The sequence below is a fragment of the Phocoena sinus genome, chromosome 6, assembly GCF_008692025.1.
Source record: "Phocoena sinus isolate mPhoSin1 chromosome 6, mPhoSin1.pri, whole genome shotgun sequence".
NCBI lineage: Eukaryota > Metazoa > Chordata > Mammalia > Artiodactyla > Phocoenidae > Phocoena > Phocoena sinus.
The window spans coordinates 36,258,358-36,278,528 of NC_045768.1; the positions used below are offsets into that span (position 1 = coordinate 36,258,358).

Here is a 20,171-nt window from a genome sequence, read left to right on the forward strand (position 1 = left end):
ATTGCTGCTATAAAAGAGCAATCTAATAAGTATCATATATAATCATGCTTTCCTGTATGGTACAATTTCTGGAGAGAGGTATTACCTCTATTTCTAGTATAGGAAAGAACATGGACTTTGGAGCCTGTCATTCCTGGTTCAAATCCAATGCACTTAAAAGTTTTACAACCTGGAGAGAGTTATTACTTTGTCTTTCTGAGCCTCAGCATTCTCCCCTGTAAAAAGGATACCATCTCCCTTGCAGAGTTAGTGTAAAGATAAATGAGTTAATGTGTATAATATATGTTATGATGATTTGAAAACATAGATCTGAATCAGGGGTCAGCAAACTTTTTCTTTCAATACTTTATGATAGTAAGTACTTTCTGTTTTGCCAGTCATACATTGTCAAGACTACTCAACCCTGCCACTGAAGCACAAAAATAGACATTATGAGCTATTTGATATTGGCTGTGCTCCCATAAAACTTTACCAGAAAAGGCTGCAGGGTGGCCCACAAGCTATAGTTTGCTGACCCCTGATACAAATCATCCAGCACAGTATCTGGCACACAGTGGGCACTCAATACCTGACAGCTACTATGATCACTGCTTTATTTCTCCCTATCACAGCTAACAAACACAATCTTTTATTGCTCCTGTGATTCATTCACCATTCTATCATTCCCAACTTCCAAAATATTCAAAACTACCTACATTACTGTTGCAAAAGCTTCTGGGGTCACTCTACTCCCATCATCCAAACAACTGATTGTCTTCCACGATGTTACTGGACCTCAGATGCTAAAGCAGACAGGAGCTTCAGGACTATTGGTTCAGCTCAGTACTTAAATCCCTTCTATGACCTATCCCACAAATGGTCGTCCAACATGTCTAAACACCTCCAATGACAGGGAAACCACTCTATGTCTAGGTGTCCTTTCTCTTGTCATGTAGCTTGGAGTTTTTCTGAAAGCTCTTTATTGTGAGCTTAAGTTCAATATGGTTCAAGGACTTCCCTGGCGGTCCAGTGGTTAAGACTCCACACTTCCACTGCAGGGAGCATGGGTTCAATCCTTGGTCAGGGAACTAAGATCCCGCATGTCACACGGTGTGGTCAAAAAATTAAAAAAAAAAAAAAAGTCCAATATGGTTCGAGTTGATAAGTATATACTGAGTCCCTACTATGTTCCAGACACTACTACATGCTGGGGACACAAAGATGAATAAGATATGACCTCTATCTCCAACTCTTCACTGGACTGTCTTTGCCTGCTATTCTCACCAAAACAAGACCCATACTCTCCCTTTGGGAGTCCTCCAGGTTCCAAACTCCCAATTCCTTCAACAATTCTTTACAAATTCCCTCATCATTCTTTCAGACTGCCTTCCTCTGGACATAAGATTCACATATGCCCTATAAAGAAGCCCAGGTGTGGCTGGACAATGGAGAATGGAGCCGACTTACAACTATGCAGATTTAGTTTAGTGTCAACAATCTAAACCATATTTGCCTCTTAAGAACTAACCCAGCCTCATTTAATTAACTCACATCCCTTTAATTTTCCAAATGTTTCTAAAGAATTGGAGCTAAGTGATAGATTTTTAGATGATACGGCAACCATTAACATTTTCCTTAAAGAAAAGCAAGATTTACCCTAAATAGCAGTCAGGGAACCTAGTTTTAGTTGATCCAGTCTATGGGTGGCAGAATTAATAACATCATTTCTAGACTGAATTGATCCCCCAAAAAGCTAATTTAAAAAAATTTTTAAGTAAATATACTAAAAACTCCAATTTAAGGATTGCAATTGTCAGACTGCATGTTTAAAAGTGAAAATAGGAAATAGTATCTCTTATATTAAGGTTAAGCAGTGTTTTATAAATATGTTTATGTGATGGATCCCAAAGTAAAATGTGCTTCTTCCTATGATTCACGGTCAAAAGTTTTTAAGAATCACTGTTCCAGACCATGCCATCTGCTGAAGGAATAGAAGAGTGATTTTCTCTTATATCTTATAAAAACAGATAAACTGGACTTTAGAAAATTTTAAACTTTTGTTCTTCAAAAGACACCATCAAGAAAGTAAAAAGACAACATACACAATGAGAAAATTACAAATAATGTATTTGATAAGGGACTTATATCTAGAACTATATAATTCTTACAACTCAACAATAAAAAGACAACCCAATTAAAAATGGGCAAAGGCTCAAAATAGATATTTCTCCAAAAAAGATGTACAAATGACCAACAGGCACACGAAAAGATGTTCAACATCACTATTCATTAGGGAAGAGAAAATCAAAACCACAATGAGATACCACTTCATACCACTTCACAGGACTAAACTAAAAAAGACAGACAATAACAAAGGTTAGAGAGAATGTGGAAAAATTAGAACCCTCATACATTGCTGGTGGGATCATAAAATGGTAAGCAGTTTGTCAGTTTCTCAAAATGTTAGATGACTCAGAAATTCCACCCCTAGGTATACACACTAGAGAACTGAACACCTACATCCACACAAAAATTTGTATACAAATATCCATAGCAGCATTATTCATAATAGCCAAGAAGTAGAAACAACCCAAATATCCATAAACTGATAAATGGATAAATACAATGTGATATATCCATACAATGGAATATCATTCAGCAGTAAAACAGAATGAAGTACTAAAATATGCTACAACATGATCAATCTTGAAAATATTAAGCTGAAAGAAGCCGGACTCAAAAGGCCAAATATTATATGATTCCATTTATACGAAATGTCCAGAGCAGTCAATTCATAAAGGCAGAAAGTAGATTAGTGGTTGCTAGGGGCTGGTGTCGGGGGAGGAACTGGGAGTGACCACAGATGGGTATAGGGTTTCTCTTTCAGCTGGTGAAAATGTTCTAAAATTAGACTGTGGTGATGCTTGCACAAACGTGAATATACTAAAAACCACTGAATTGTACACTTTAAAGGGGTAATTTTATAGTATGTGAATTATATTTCAGTAAAGCTGTTATAAAAAAATTTAAACCCCTTGACAGTTCTCCTTTACCCAAACAGTTTCGTGGAGCCTTCAAGTTCCTTCAAGTTTTGCATCACTTACTTCCAGCTAAATTTTCAACTCTCATCTCCTGCTATTTTCCCCTGCACCACCTTCTGCTTCCACCCTGAACATACAAAGCCATTTTATAATTCCATGCCTTTGCACATACCATTCGTGCTGCCAAGAATGTCACACTCTGTCTTCTCTTTCTCTTACATATCCTTCAAGACCAAACACTGTTTCCTTCAAGAAATCACCCCTTACTCCTCCAGACAAAGCTGATCATGCCCTCTCTGCTATAAATACTGGTTGATGTATCTGCCTTGCGAATAGACTCTGAACTCCTTGAGTTTACTAGACAGTATCATCTTCAGCCCTAGAACCCAACGCTTGTAAAAACTTAGTAAACGTTTACTGAATAAATGAATGACAAAACATTCCCTCACTACCGACTAGGAACAGTGCTATTTTTTCTCCAAATAGTTTAATTGGTAAAATCCATACAAATGTAACTTGAGCGCCGGCCTTTAGAGACCAATAAAGTGAAATAAAAATACAAATTTGAGGCCAAGGCTGAGACTTAACGGAAAATTACTATAAAGTAACATTTCATGGGGGTTCGTAGTCCAGATAGTTATCATTGTTGACCGAACATACATACTGAAGTCAATACTCTTTTATTCAACATATTAAATGTGTTGTTTAACTCTGGTAACCACAGCTGTGACTTAGTTAACGATCTCAATAAATCCTACTTAAATCAGAGACAGGAAAAAATTATGCAAATGAATTCTTATCTGTTTTCTACCCAAGGCATATTTGATAACAGATAAAACATACTCCAAATAGTCTCTACTTAATAGTCAAGAAGCCATTTGAGGTTTTATTTGGATCAAAATCAAATACAAAGAAGAGGAGAAGCCTGCTATATTCACAAACGGTTTTATTTCAGAAAGAAATTACACATTAAAAGGAGACATAGTTAAGAGCTTACATTCATGTATGGAAGTGAATCTAAGAAAGTCAACAGTTATTAATATACAAAGCACATGATTAAAAAAGACAGTAAGAGATAATGACAGAGAGGCTTGCCTTAGATTCATCCACGAAATAATATCTTTTGTTTAAAAACAAAAAGATATTGGTCTTTAAGATAGCTCTTTAGAAACGAGTTCGCAGTTCCAGAGGACTTTAAAAACCAAACCCATCACACCAGGCTCCATGTAGGCTGTATCACACCCATACTCATCAGGCAGGGTGGAAACCATTCATCAATTAAACCTTGCAGCTAGACAGGATGTCTTCCACTAATCTCTTGTAAACCCAGGCATCACCCTTAAGCCGCTGCCTCCTGATACCCACCACGTCGGGTTTTTGAAGCTGGCACACTTCTAGCTCAAACTGCATTGTCACTTTGCCAAAATCTGACTGTGTTTGACACTTCAGTGTATAGCTGTGAAAAACAAGATAAGAAGTCAGTTAGCAGGAGAACCATGAATATTCTGTATAATACAAGAGATTTCTATAAGCCTCTAGGAGGCCAGTGGGGAAAATGAACCATTATTTCGTATTAAGCAATATAGTCCTGCTTACAGTTTCCAGATGACCTAGATATGCTTTAGTGATGGAGTATGACTGGTGTTTTCCCAAAAGCTAACCAGGATCTCAAAAAAGAATACAGATGAAAAGGCTTTACCAGAACTCTCCCTTGCTCCAAAGAAAAGCCCTTTTTTCATAGCTATACATGCCATTCGTGCTCAAGAAATCTTCCGGCATCCTTTATGCAAGTCTTTCAATGGTGTAATCTGTGAACATTAGGCCATTTCCACAATGTTCACAACAAAGGAAAGCAGAGGGAAGATTAAGAATATTTTATTTTGTGCACTTCATCAGAAACTTTTGTCTTTCATGTAAATAAAGCTGAAGCCAGCAACCTGTTGGTAGGACACATGTTTCTGAGGTTTTTCTAACAGTAATAAGAGGTTATGATCATTACAACACTTTAGGGCAGAGTTATAAAAGAAAGTCCAATGAGACAGTACATTCCCATGGCTGAAACATATGGCATATATAATTAGAACTGCCACATGAACTACTCTGATAATGGAAAGGCCCTGTCTATATGAAGCCTTCCACACGTCTTAAGAAATAGGTATGGTTCCTGCAAAGTTGCATAAATTGAATTCATGTAAATCAACTTTTAATTTGTTTACATTATATTTTAGTTTTATTTAATTGTCTTACTGATCTTCAATAGATAGATACAAACAGTAAACAACAGGATCAATTCTAAATTTCAGTTCCCTAAATATTTAGGGGCACACGATTAGGCACTGTTCCACGTAAATGGGGAGAAATTACTTGCATCTGTTATGTATTACAAGGTGTATTAAAATATCATTCTTTTTCTTCCTAACTTAGTTATGTCCTTTGGGGCTTGATCTATTAAAAATAAGCAGTTGCTATCAGAAATGCCATTAAGGTAAACCCTGTAGTTAAGGTTCCTGATGGGAAGATGAAGCATAGAGCAATTTAGTTATATCAAAGATAAAAAGTGAATTTTCCTCATTGGAAAAAGATAGTAATGGAATATAACCTAGATTAGGGACACCACACCACTGAAAAATTTAGATTTTGTTATTCTGCTTTGTCACAAAGAAGGTAAAAACAAACAGAGAAGGTAAAAAGAAAAAAGAAGGATAAAGGCAGATCTTCGGGTGGATCAGGAAGTTCGAGGAACAGATTACTGGTGAATAGCCAGTTACCGATCTGATAGATCATATGCTGAAGGAAAAATAATCGAAAGTTTTCTAACACAGATTTGGCGAGAAGTTCTAACGCTGTGGATAAACCCCAAGCATGAAGAACAGGTCAGAGTTAGATGTGATATAGTGATACCTAAAGAAGAAAGCCAGGGTTCACATAAGAGCGCTTGCCAACATTTAGAGATAATGAAAAGTAAAATTACTTTTGCAAAAGATTGTTTCTTGAAATCTTACTCTATACTGACTGTTCCAATTAAATGTTTTCGTTAATCCATCAGTGGTTCTTCTTGTTAGTGCTTTAATAATGAAATTTTAAAGAGACATAACTAAGTGGAAATGTTTAGAAATATGAACATCTTAAGCAACCAGAAGAGGTCTGGCTGTCCAGACCATGAGATTGTGAACAAGGAGGCTTTGATGGCAGTTCACTCAACAGTGGGAAACAGCTAAGGTGAAATAATTTTCTAAAGTACTGAAAAACAGTTCTGTCACATAGAACATCATAAAGAGAAGGAGTCTATATATATCCTTGATTTGTTTGAGGTGTCTCATAAATTTAATTACAACTTATAAATATTATTGTAAAGCAGAACATCAAAGAAAAATAGAAATGCAAAAGAAACCGGAAGAAGTTCAGATTTTCCTATTTTGAAAAGTCTAACTTTGAAAGTGGTGATAATATGGGCACTTAAAGAACTTCTATAGCTGGGCTTCCCTGGTGGTGCAGTGGTTGAGAGTCCGCCTGCCAATGCAGGGGACACGGGTTCGTGCCAGTCCGGGAAGATCCCACATGCCGCGGAGCAGCTGGGCCCGTGAGCCATGGCCACTGAGCCTGTGCGTCCGAAGCCTGTGCTCCGCAACGGGAGAGGCCACAACAGTAAGAGGCCCACGTACCGCAAAAAAAAAAAAAAAAAAAAAAAAAAAAAACAACTTCTATAGCTCATATAAAACAAAAGAGAATAAATTATGAACACAGACACTAACATAAAAGCTTTTTGGAAAAATGAGGCAAGAGAAATATATTTTTTAATTATGTTAAACAATTTATAATTTTTTTTTTTGCAGTATGCGGGCCTCTCACTGTTGTGGCCTCTCCCGTTGCGGAGCACAGGCTCCGGATGCGCGGGCTCAGCGGCCATGGCTCACGGGCCCAGCCGCACCGCGGCATGTGGGATCTTCCCGGACTGGGGCACGAACCCGTGTCCCCTGCATCGGCAGGCGGACTCTCAACCACTGCGCCACCAGGGAAGCCCACAATTTATAATTTTTTAATTATATTAAAAACATAGGTTGAGAGGGGAATCAACCTCTGTTTTCTCAAAGTTCAAAAGACGTCAAGTAATAGATCCAAGTGTGCTTCTTACCCCTTTTGTACAAAGTCAACGTGCTTCTTTGGAAGAATAGACATTATTTCATTCAAGAGTTGATCTGGATTCACTAATCTGGTTGTAGTCACGTTATAGTGAGGCTTAAAAAAGAAAAAGAAGGGGTTAAGAAGTAAATCTTTACATCAACACAAAGACCATCCTACCTCATTTAGAGATCCCAAACTCCTCAACATAGTACCATTTCAAGTGGAAATATTTCAAGAAAAACACTGAAAGAATTTACAACCAACTCTTGGTAAGTTGGATTGAGATGGCACTGGGAAAGCTTGGAGAAATCACATTTATTAGTAAGTGCATCCATATCACCCTTTTTATCTTTGCATCTTCCTCTCCTACCAATTTTTTAATAAGTAAATAAATATTAAATAATGTCTATCTCTTTGAGCTCTACCTATTTCCCCCTTCCTACACGGTGATAAAGACTCCTGAAATGTAAACTGTGAGAAAAAAAATGCCCTAGAAAATTCCACTTGTATATAGTTGCATGTGTTTCCTTAATTCTTTCTTGATCATTTAAGGAATTTTACAGAATCCTAGGAGGTGATTCTATGACAATTCTACGAAGGAATGAATATGACAAGTATCCCTTTAAAAAAGTAATGTCAAGTTATTTTTTTCTCATTCACTAACAGCATAATTCTCAGAAATAATTTTTTAATTAATTAATTAATTTTTGGATGAGTTGGGTCTTCGCTGCTGCGCGCGGGCTTTCTCTAGTTGCAGCAAGCGGGGGCTACTCTTTGTTATGGTGTGCGGACTTCTCATTGTGGTGGCTTCTCTTTGTTGCAGAGCATGGACCCTAGGCATGTGGGCTTCACTAGTTGTGGCACGTGGGCTCATTAGTTGTCGCTCACAGGCTCTAGAGCGCAGGCTCAGTAGCTGTGGTGCACGGGCTTAGTTGCTCTGCGGCATGTGGGATCTTCCCGCACCAGGGCTTGAACCCGTGTCCCCTGCACTGGCAGGCAGATTCTTAACCATTGCCACCAGGGAAGTCCAGAAATAACTTCATTCTTAATTAGTATCTATCCATCCATTCATTCAACAACTATTTATTGACGGCTTACTAGGTGCCAGGCACTGTTTTATTTTTTAATTTTGATTTTTAAAATTATTATTATTATTATATTTTGGCCACACCATGCGGCTTACGGGGGATCTCAGTTCCCCCACCAGGGACTGAATCCGGGCCGGGTCACAGTGAAAGCCCGGAATCCTAACCACTAGACCACCAGGGAACTTCCCCAGGCACTGTTTTAATAGGTTCTGGAGACAGAAAAAAATCCCTACCTTTCTAGCAGTATCTTCACTGTCAAACAAAATTATACTTTCTATGTCTTTCAGATTTCAGTTTTTTTTATAAATAACAAAATGCTGAGGTTAGAAAAGACCCAACTATCTTACTTTTCACTTTAAGAACCTATGACCTAAAGAAGAGCTATAAGTTTCTTAAGACGGGGTTTTCCAAAATGTGATAAAAATAACAACTGGAGTTACACAATATAACTCTAAGTGGTACATGGATAAATACTTTTATTTTAATTTTATATATTTGTTCCAATCAGATTTAGCAAAATATGATTAGAAAAACTAATGACATATGGTTTCCTTTTAAATAAATACAAGTTTTTAAAGTTAGTCATCTTGGGGCTTCCCTGGTGGGGCAGTGGTTAAGAATCTGCCTGCCAATGCAGAGGACATGGGTTCGAGCCCTGGTCCGGGAAGATCCCACATGCTGCAGAGCAACTAAACCCGCGCGCCACAACTACTGAGCCTGCACTCTACAGCCCGGGAGCCACAACTACTGAGCCCACGTGCCACAACTACTGAAGCCCGCGCACCTAGAGCCTGTGCTCCGCAACAAGAGAAGCCACCGCAATGAGAAGCCCGTGCACCGCAACAAAGAGTAGCCCCCGCTCACCGCAACTAGAGAAAGCCCGTGCGCAGCAACGAAGACCCAACACAACCAAAAATAAATAAATAGATAGATAGATAAATAAATAAATAGTCATCTTGATTGTGGTGGTGGTTTCACAGGTACATATATAATGCCAAAGTATATTAATTGTACATTTTTAATATATGCAGATTATTGTATGTCAATTATACCTCTATAAATCTGCTTTTAAAATGCATCATATAAAGAAAGTACCAAATAAATAACAGTGCAGATGATATGCTGATATGCCGACATGAATGTGACTGTCAAATGACTAGAGTTCAGGAACCTCAGCTTCAAGTTATAAAAGGAACAAGTGGCACAGCTATGACAGGCCCCTCTGTCTCTTGGCTTCCAATCCAGGACTTTTTCACCAAATTAGATTGGCTTTTTCAAGATAATAACAAACTGAACACTTTCAAATCACAATTCAAGTGATTCCTTTGTAAAATAAAGAAATAAGCCTATTTTATCTATTTAAATTTCAGATTTTTATAGATTGCTTCCTCAAAGAGGGCTTAACTACATATGATTCGCTATCTTAAAAAATTAAGGTGTTCTTTGTACCATCTTTTCTTCTTTTTGGCCGCACCGTGTAGCATGCGAGATCTTAGTTCCCTAACCAGGGATCAAACCCGTGCTCCCTGCAGTGGAAGTGCAGTCTTAACCACTGAACAGCCGAGGAAGCCCCTTTGTACCATCCTTTTAACTTTTCTGTAAGTTATAATTTTTTAATTTAAGAACGAGGTATGGGGGCTTCCCTGGTGGCGCAGTAGTTGAGAGTCCGCCTGCCGATGCAGGGGACATGGGTTCGTGCCCCGGTCCGGGAAGATCGCACATGCTGCGGAGTAGCTGGGCCCGTGAGCCATGGCTGCTGAGCCTGCGTGTCTGGAGCCTGTGCTCCTCAACGAGAAAGGCCACAACAGTGAGAGGCCCGCGTACCGCAAAACAAAAAAAGAACTAGGTGTGGACTTCTCTGGTGGCTCAGTGGTTAAGAATCCACCTGCCAATGCAGGGGACACAGGTTCAAGCCCTGGTCCGGGAAGATACCACATGCTGCAGAGCAACTAAGCCCGTGCACCAAAACTACTGAGCCTACGCTCTAGAGCCCGCGAGCCACAACTACTGAGCCCGCGTGCTACAACTACTGAAGCCCACGTGCCTAGAGCCTGTGCTCCGCAACAAAGAGAAGCCACCGCAATGAGAAGCCCGCGCACCACAATGAAGAGTAGACCCCGCTCTCCACAACTGGAGAAAAAGCCCGCAAGCAGCAACAAAGACCCAACACAGCCAAAAATAAATAAATGAAAAGAAAAGAACTAGGTGGAAAATGAGGATAATCTCCTAAAGTAAGTCCTTTAGTTCTGAAAAACTTAAAACATTAGAAAGGGTTAAAGATCCAAAGTTAGATAAATCTTCAGATCTTAGGTGTATGCTAATCACAACTGTGGTTCTGCTACATTGGGGTTAAAATGTTCAACAATGACAATAATAATGATACTTGACACTAGAACACCTTATATTTAGAAAGCATTTCATATGCAATATAACATCTCATACAGTCTCATTTATATATCCCAGCTCTGTGAAGCTGCCAGGATAGACATTGTCTCCAGTTTTTACAAATAAAAAAATTGAGATAGTCAGAGATAAAATGACTTATCCAAGCTACACTGTATGAAGCTGAGGCTACAACCCAGGCTTCTCATTCCCAATCTTGTGATTTTTCTCTTATATCCTGGAAGTACTGGGAAATATCTAGAAAGCCAACTAATATCACAGCAGTTCCTACTGAAAAATGCAGTCAAGTTCCAAATAATTTACACTGGTGGACATTTTTAGAATATCATCTATTAGTATTTGATAACCACCGAGCTTCTCAATAATGTATATAATTGGACAAGTTTCCTTAATTTTCTTTAATATTTTCAGAGAAATGACACCATGATTTTCATAATCCCAACATCACGGTTTGAAATACCTCACAACTGTCTCCAACTAGAGTACTCTTAGAATAAAAAGATAAAATATGCCTAATAAATAGCCACATGCAACATAAAACTCCAGTACATTATTTAAGTTCAACAAGGCAACAAATACTAATGGAGAAGTCCTATCTTCTCTCACTTTAAGACAGGACATAAATGGGATCTCAGAACATTCTCCCCTGAAGCACCCTTCCACCCAGCAGCTCAGCATTTTTCTTCTCCCAAACCTGCCCAGATTTACTCAAAATGAGACTCTCAGTGCAAAATCTAAACACAGACCCAGTCCCCAAATCATGGGGAACACCACCACCTGCTCTTCCCTCCTTTGGGCCCCACACCTCTTGGAACATGTTTTTATTACAGCAATAAGCTCCATGGATCAGAGCAACATCCCTGCCTGTTTTCACTGCCACTCTGAGTTCCTGAAAGACATGAGCTGTGTCTTATTCTTCCCTTTACCTCTTACTTCCCTCAAACAAAAATGTCATTCATTAGATGTTTGAATGAATGCTCAGAGAGAATCCAAGAGAGTAAGAAATACTTTATATCTACTAATCACTTCTTTTTCTTTTCCTATCCCCACCAAATATACTGTCCACACCACTGACACATTAAACATGCTCTAAAAACATAATAGGTCTGTCAAGTAAGGTCCAAACGTCTTAGCCAGCCTATTTTCCTGACCTGTTGCTATTTTCCTCACACACACCACACTCAAAGTTCAAATTAACTTCCCATGCATTCAGATATTTCTTGAGGGCCTACAAAGGTACCCATGTGTCAGGGACTCTCCTATGTACCAGAGATAGGACAACTGACCTCAAGCCCCCATCCTTAAGGCAGTTCCTTATATATGCCCCATGCTTCCCCACCTCCTCTTTTGCCTCTGTGATTAATCCCCCTACATGAACTTTAATATTTGAATTTTAGTTATTTGTTCCTCCAAAGGAGCAACTGTATCTAATTTACCTCTGCATTCTCAAAGACCACTGCATAGTAAAATGTATATTTTAGGTGCTCAAAAAATATGTATTAGCTAAATGGATGAATAAATAAATTAAAAATACTAATCAATTCATTCATTCAGTACTTTTCTTTAAAAAAAAAAAAAGTAGTCCAGTTAGCAGTCAGCTTCCAAAATCCATATTAAAGAATTCCAGTCCACTTACCTTTAGTCTTCTTGGCCCATCTTTGGCCGAGCCCTTCCTTTTGCTCCTGGTAAGCACAGTGATAACCTTATCCAACCCCTTCTCAAGGCTCCCAAACACTTTGGTTCCTTTTCTTTTTGGAGTATCCTCTACATGTACTTGGTTAAGGTTGAGTTCCACTGAGCGACACCTTAAAAAAAAAAACAATGAACCCACGAGTAAGAGTTGGACTTCCTGCCTTTTGGGTCCCTCACAGAGGTGCATTTGTCCTGGCTGTTAGGTGCACCTCATTCAGGTATGCCTGGCCAAGCCATCTTACTCTTCCTCAGGGAGCACAAAAGCCATCTTCCACTGAAATGTAGCCATCACCTTTCCCCCAAGTCAACTGCCAAAACTATTTTTCCCCTACCTTTTTTTTAGTGTCAAATATATAGAAAAGTTGAACAAAAAGTATAATAACCATCAACATATCCTTCTAGAGTCAACAATTGTTAATATTTTGCCACATTTGCTTTCTCTACATATATATAATAAATACATTAAAAATATGTACATCAAAGTAATCCATCTGAAGATATCACAACCCTTGGGACTTCCCTGGTGATCCAGTGGGCAAGACTATGCGCTCCCAATGCAGGGGGCCTGGGTTCAATCCTTGGTCGGGGAACCAGATTCCACATGCATGTGGCAACTAAGAGTTCGCCTGCTGCAACTAAGAGTCTGCATGCCACAGCTAAGAGTCCACACACCGCAACTAAGAGTCCGCATGCTGCAACTAAGACCTGGCGCAGAATGAATGAATATTTAAAAAAAAAAGATATCACAACCTTTTACTCTGAAACACTTCAGCATACATCATCAGTGAATAAGGACATCTTCCTACATAACCACAATATCATCATGATATCAAGAAAATTAATAATAATGCCATAGCATCTAATATCTAGTTCACATTCTAATTCTCCCAATTATCCTCAAAATGGAGACTGCTCAAAAAATAGCTATAAAAGATAATGAAAGGTCACTTATGCTGCAGACCTGTTTGTACAAGAGGAATGGGCTTTATCTGAAGCACCCTTTAGGATCTTTAATATTTTAGAGTGACTGCTGTTTGTTAGTGGATGTCTATACTCCACTGGCAGAAGTGTAGGGAAAGATGGGCCTCAGCACAGGAACTGTATTTTAAGTTAAGGTGCCAGTTGTACTGCTGATGAGTCTCACAATTCCACCCTGAGAAAGGCAGTGGCAACAGCCTCAGTAATGGCCACAGAGCACGTTCATACAGACAGTCCCTGACAGAATCTACATGATGGTTTACCTTAATTGGGTTTATCATATATGAAAAAAGGAAATCTGGTTACATATACTAAAGAAACTATACAAAACTGAACACTTACCGCCTCTCAGGGCTAATGACACCTGTTATTAACTTCTCTGTTCCTGCTGAATTTACCGGCATTTTAACTGGGGTCTCTTTCAGGCACTGGTTTCTAGCTATTAGAAAAACAACAAACACAAACCATATGTAGCTGACATGCTATAGTTTCAAATTTTCCATCAATAATGCATATATCACCTCATTCATTGGCTCAGAAATATTGTAATCACTTGCCCAGTGATGTTAAGGCTCTAATTCTTTAAAGAAATATTTCCAGATGATTTATAATAAAAACAAAATCATTTTGCTATACATGTGTGGCTCTTCTTTTTCTTCACTGTAAAACTGAGGCCATGCTTATGATTTTATCATAAATATCATATGAAAAATCTAAATAGATCACATAAATAATATTTCATGATTACTGATTCTCCTTTCTATAAATAAAAGTCAATCTGTATTTATGCCTTTAATGAATATATTACTGAGAGGTGTTAATTCAATTCATAGACCTTTCAACTCCTATCAGGCAAAGAGAATAGTCCCCTGTGAAAGCTGACAAAAGTTATTAAAGAGGTTGTAAGCTTTGGTTATTTTTATATTCCCTATTCCAAAATTTGGTGTTTTATTCTACTAACGGGTATTTGTATCCCAGATAGTTTGTGACAAACCTGCATTAACAAATCTGGTTACTACTCATTAGTTAACTTTTTGTTCATGATCTAAAAGTACACCAATTAGAGATAATAATATTCACTTCATAATAAATATAAGATTCCAAGCTTTTAAAAACAGATCGGGGGTTTTGTTTTGACCATACAGCATTACTCTCACTGGTTCCATAAGGACAAGAAGATAAAATTAATCAACAATATCTATCAAAACAGTTTTAATCTTTGTATACTGAGAGTATACAAAAAATTTGAAGGTGATTAATATGCTTTCATTTCAACTAATGTAAATAACATATGCTTAAAAAGCAGCTTGGCTTCTCCTAGCAATCCCTGAGAGCATTGCTAGCCATTTCTGACCTGCTATATGTTTATTTAGCATGATAAGAAGAAGGAATTTCAAGATGTTTTACCACTGCTTAATCTACACAGTAAATACCTTTTGAGGGTGTACTGTAATGATTTGGTGTAGTGAGTATTTCTCTTTTATGCTGGTTCTTATTAACTGGAGTCTTTGGCTCAGGAAATGAAAAGCACTCGTCATTCTTTACAGCAGACTTAGGAGTATATACATTCTCTTTGTTCTTTAATTTATTGACAGATGCTGTGCCTAATACTGGAGTTAATGATTTAGATTCCAGACCATTTGACTCTGTCCAATGCTTGGCAAACTGGAAAATAAAAGTTACTGGATAAAGCACACTGAAGAAGAAAAGTCAATTTCTTTACAACATGCCTTAATCATTTGCAAATTACCTTGCACCATTTTTATTAAAATGAAACACTATCAAAAGGATATTATGGGCAATACCAGGAAATTTGAAAATGTATATTCAGTTCTCTTTAGTACATGTAGATCACTTTAGGCTGTTCTATTGACGGGTAATTTTCAACATGTTTCAGGCCGTATTTAATCAAACATACCCAGATTCTAGGCAATTGAGGATGGGCACATATAAATCCCTAAGAATTGCTTCCCATACCTAGACTGCCAGTTTGTCTCTAATATGTAACAAGAAATAAAAGTTTAGTCAATGGCTCAGAAAAACCATGTTAAAATACGGTAACAGGATAGAAAATATATTTTAATCCTTTTAAATTTATGGTCGAGCTTGCAAAAAAGATAGGAAAATCCTCAGAGGCCAAACTAAAAATAGGAGCAGGAATTCAGAGATGTAATCAAGGCTGAAACTGTCCACTGCCCTAAGGGCATCTACCTACTCTCTAGTATTATCTACAGTAGGAGTAGATTAGACCTACAGCACGGTGCTAAATTAGAGCCAAAGCTCCCATGTAAAGCCAGGAGGGGGTATAACTAAAATGAAAGGGTGAATTAAATATAAACCTGCCTGCAAAGAGCTCGGCAAGAAAACGTGCCTGTCCTGGCCATGGCTCTGGAGGAGAAAAGAGAGTTTCCTTTAATAATTTTTAAGTAGCCACAGGACAGTCTTTACACAGGTTTGGAACCAAAATTCATACTACGTGCATGATCCCCAGAAATTTCAAGCCTACAATTTGCTTTAAAGTAGTCCCAGTCTTAAACTGGTTGTGTTCCAGGAATGTGACGTGACAGAAGCAAACACAATTCCTAGCTGAAAGAAAAGCTTCAATCCAACACAACCCAAGACCTCAACCCTTAATCCAAGCTTCAAAGCATTTGCACAGAGTTCCAAGAAAAATAAGCCTATAAAAATAAAAATGCCAAAAGATACAAACACCATGAGCAAAAGTCAGCAGAAAAAAATAAACAAAAGGATCAGACCCATAAAGATGTCATATTGAAATTACCAAGTAGAGAATATAAATATGTTCATGTTTAAAATAATAAAAGAAATTGAAAACGTGAAAAGAGGAATGTTAAAGCAGTTTTGAAAAAGAATAAAAATCTCTAGAAATAAAAAACATAATGATAAAAATGAAAAATTCAATAGACAGGTCAAATAACAGATTAAATAGAAATGAGAAGAAGAATGTGAATGTGAAATAAATCTGAAATGATCTAGAATGCAGTCCAGAGAGAAAGATATGGGATATATGAAAAACAGTTTAAAATAAATGGAAAATGAAATTTAATGGTCTAACATATGCCTATTCTGAGTTCCAGAGATAGATAATAAAGACGATGAAAAAGCAGCAATTATTCAAGGAATTTTCCAAAATTGATTAAAGATACAAATCCTCAAATACAGGAAACACAATGAATCATAAACGAGATAAATAAAAAGAAATCCATATCTGTATTTACTAGGCTGTACTACTCTAGTGGACACTACCCACAGAGACAGTAACCCTAACAATGAGACTGCAGAACACCAAAATCAAAGAGAAAATCCCAAAAAGAGTCAGGGAGAAGACTAACTAGAAAGGAACCTGACTGACAGAGATTTCTCAATGGTAACAACAGAAGCAAGAAGACAGTGGAATAATATCTTCAAACTACAGAGTGTAAAATAACTGATAAACTAGAAATCAATACAGAAGGAAACTACATTCTAAAAAATGAAAGTGAAATAAAGACAATTTTAGCCAATTTAGAAAGAGTGTTTGTCATCAACTGTGACTTCCACTAAAGGAATTTTTAAAGGATATACTCCAGGAAGAAGAAACATAATTTTAGAATGAACATTTGAGAGATAAGAAGGGTAAGTAGGGCTTCCCTGGTGGTGCAGTGCTTGAGAGTCCGCCTGCTGATGCACAGGACATGGGTCCGTGCCCCGGTATGGGAAGATCCCACATGCCACGGAGCGGCTGGGCCCGTGAGCCATGGCCGCTGAACCTGCACGTCCGGAGCCTGTGCCCCACAAATGGAGAGGCTACAACAGTGAAAGGCCCATGTACAGCAAAAAAAAAAAAAAAAAAAAAAAGAAGGGTAAGTGAACAAAAGAAAATGTGAGTCAATCAAATAAATACTGATAGTATACATTCTAAAAATAATATGTAATTTATGAAGTTAAAAATGTATAGAGCTAAAAACGAATTGTACCACAGTTATGCAAGATGTAACTACTGAGGCTTCCCTGGTGGCTCAGTGGTTAAGAATCCACCTGCCAATGCAGGGCACACGGGTTTGAGCCCTGGTCCAGGAAGATCCCACATGCCGTGGAGCAACTAAGCCCATGCGCCACAACTACTGAGCCTGTACTCTAGAACCCATGAGCCACAACTACTGAGCCTGCGTGCCACAACTACTGAAGCCCATGCGCCTAGAGCCTGTGCTCTGCAACAAGAGAAGCCACCGCAATGAGAAGCCCGCACACTGCAACAAAGAGTAGCCCCCGCTCACCTCAATTAGAGAAAGCCCATGCGCAGCAACGAAGACCCAACACAGCCAAAAAATAAATAAATAAAATATATATTTTTTTCAAACAAAAAAAGATGTAACTAGTGGAGAAAAATGAGTGAAAGGTCCAAGAGACCTCCGTTTACTACTTTTGTAACTTTCTGTGAATACACAGATTTCAAAACGAAAAGCTAAAAAAAATAGATAGCTAAAATAGTTACATATTGATAGTATTTAGTAATCTAAGAGAGGGTGATCAGAGATTAGTGTTCTAAGGATTTCATATGTTTAGAAGAAAAGTAAAGATACAGATTAACTTTTTATTTGGTTAAGTTAAATAGCATGTTAAAAGATTAGAGTAAATATTAAAATAAAATAGAAACCAATGGAATGAAGGGAAAAATTGACATAAGAAACAAGAAATATAGGAAAAAAATACAGAAAAAGTGGGACAAATAGAAAGCACAAAATAAGACGGCAGATACATGATAAGAACATTAGTAACCAAAATAAATGTAAATTTGGTAAGCTCTCACTTGAAAGACAAAGATTTTCAGTTTGCATACCAAATCTAGCTATATGCTGTTTTTTAAGAGATATACCTAGGGGGAGTGGAGGAGGGATGGATTGGGAGTTTGGGATTAGCAGATGTAAACTATTATATATAGAATGGATAAACAACAAGGTCCTACTGTATAGCACAGGGAACTATATTCAATATCCTGTGATAAACCATAATGGAAAAGAATCTGAAAAAGAATGTGTGTATGTATAACTGAATCACTTTGCTGTACAGCAGAAATTAACACAACATTTTAAATCAACTATACTTCAAAAAAGTCATTTAAAATCTTTTAAAAAAAAAAGATACCTAAAATATAAGGGCATGAAAGGTTGAAAATAAAAAGATAAAAAAATATAAACCAAGCAAATAACAACCAAAAAATCAATATAGCTATCTTAATATCAGAGAAACAAATAGACTTCAAGGAGAAACATATAACTAGTAATAAAGAGGATCACTATAAATGATAAAAGGTTCAATTCCCCAGAATAAAAATTCTAAACTTGTATGCTAATTATAAACCTTCGTACATATATATATGAAGCAAAAATAGAACTACAAGAAGAAAATGACAAACTACCATCCCATTAGAAGATTTTTAACATATCCCACTCTCAAGCAGATAAATTTATGGGTCAAGCAGACAAAATATTAGTATGGATGTGGAAGATTTAACAACAGAATTTAATAAGATTGGTCTAATAGAAAAATAAAGGCAGAAAATAACAAAATGGAAACTAAAATATAATAGAATCAGTAAGGCCAGAAGTTGGTTCTTTGAAAAGACTAATAAAATTGACAAAATTCTGGTAAGACTGATCCAAAATATGAAAGAGCTGCAATAAACAAATACACTTCAGCAATGAAAAGGGGGACATAAACACAGATACTACAGACATTAACAAGATCATAATATCCTCCTGTTGATTTTATGCCAAAACATTTTGAAACATGTATGAAATGGACACTAGAAAAACAAAATTCACCAAACTGACGAAAAGAAATTGAAATACTGTGTAGTCCTATGAATACAAAAGAAATTGAATCAGTAGTTGACTAGCTTCTCACAGAAACATTCCAGGCCCAGATAGTTACATAATAAGTTCTATCATACATTCAAGGAAAATATAATTAATAGCTCTTAAAAACCATTCCAGAGAATAAAAAAGAAAGAATATGTCCCAAGTCATTTTCAAAGACTAGTTATAATCTTAATGTCAACCAGATACGATTAATATAAGATGGGATGGGCAATCTTAATGCCAATCAGATATGATTAATATAAGATGGGATGGGATGCAAGAACAGAAGAAAGGCTTTCACTCTTTATTCAGCTGTTCCATATTGTTTGAATTTTTTACAAGATGAATTATCTATGTATTAATTATGTATCAATAATAATAACGTTTTCAAAAGAAAAAAAAATCATATAAGAAAGAAGATAATAGGCCAATCTTATTTAAGAACATAGAAGCAAAAAACCTAAAGAAAATGTTAGTAAACTAAACCCAGCAATGTATAAAAAAAGATAGTAATACATCATGATAAACTGGGCTTATCTAAAGAATACAAGATTGGTTTAACATCAAATCTATTAATATAACATATACTACATTAACAAATGGAAAGAACGAAACCAGATGATTATCTCAATAGATGAATTCTCTCTAACATTTTTTCTGCAACAGAGATTCATAATTTTTAAACAAATCTTAGCAAACCAGGACTAGATGAAAAAAAGGTCTTAATCTGAAAAATATGGGGTGAGGGGGCACAGAGGGGAAAGAGGGAAAAGAAGGATAAGGGAAAGGAGAACAGGGAGGGGAAAGGGGAAAGAGGAGGGAAAAAGAGAGAACAAACATCATATTGAATGATAAAATATTAGAAGCATCATTCTACAATTGGGAAGAACAGAAGAATGCTTACTATACTGCTAGGACTACTAAGTGCAGTAATAAAAAGATATTAAAGGCATGAGAACTGGAAAGGAAGTAACAAAACTGTCATCCATAGATGATATAATTTTCTA

The 20,171-nt window shown here is 37.1% G+C and overlaps 1 protein-coding gene across 4 annotated transcripts in view; it reads right to left on the minus strand.

Moving 5' to 3' along the window:
- Nucleotides 1-3,831: 3,831 nt before the first annotated feature.
- The window catches only part of MELK (maternal embryonic leucine zipper kinase), a 79,211-nt gene continuing 62,871 nt past the window's right edge, over nt 3,832-20,171 (minus strand). For 2 of the 4 annotated variants that reach the window (XM_032636347.1, XM_032636344.1), the window contains 5 exons: nt 14,737-14,968; nt 13,646-13,742; nt 12,270-12,438; nt 7,153-7,256; nt 3,832-4,476 (listed from right to left, as the gene is read on the minus strand). In XM_032636347.1, the coding sequence (XP_032492238.1) occupies nt 4,299-4,476; nt 7,153-7,256; nt 12,270-12,438; nt 13,646-13,742; nt 14,737-14,968 (780 nt within the window). In that variant the 3' untranslated portion in view covers nt 3,832-4,298. The remainder of the gene's footprint in view (nt 4,477-7,152; nt 7,257-12,269; nt 12,439-13,645; nt 13,743-14,736; nt 14,969-20,171) is intronic. The other 2 variants (XM_032636345.1, XM_032636346.1) reach the window with 1 other exon arrangement.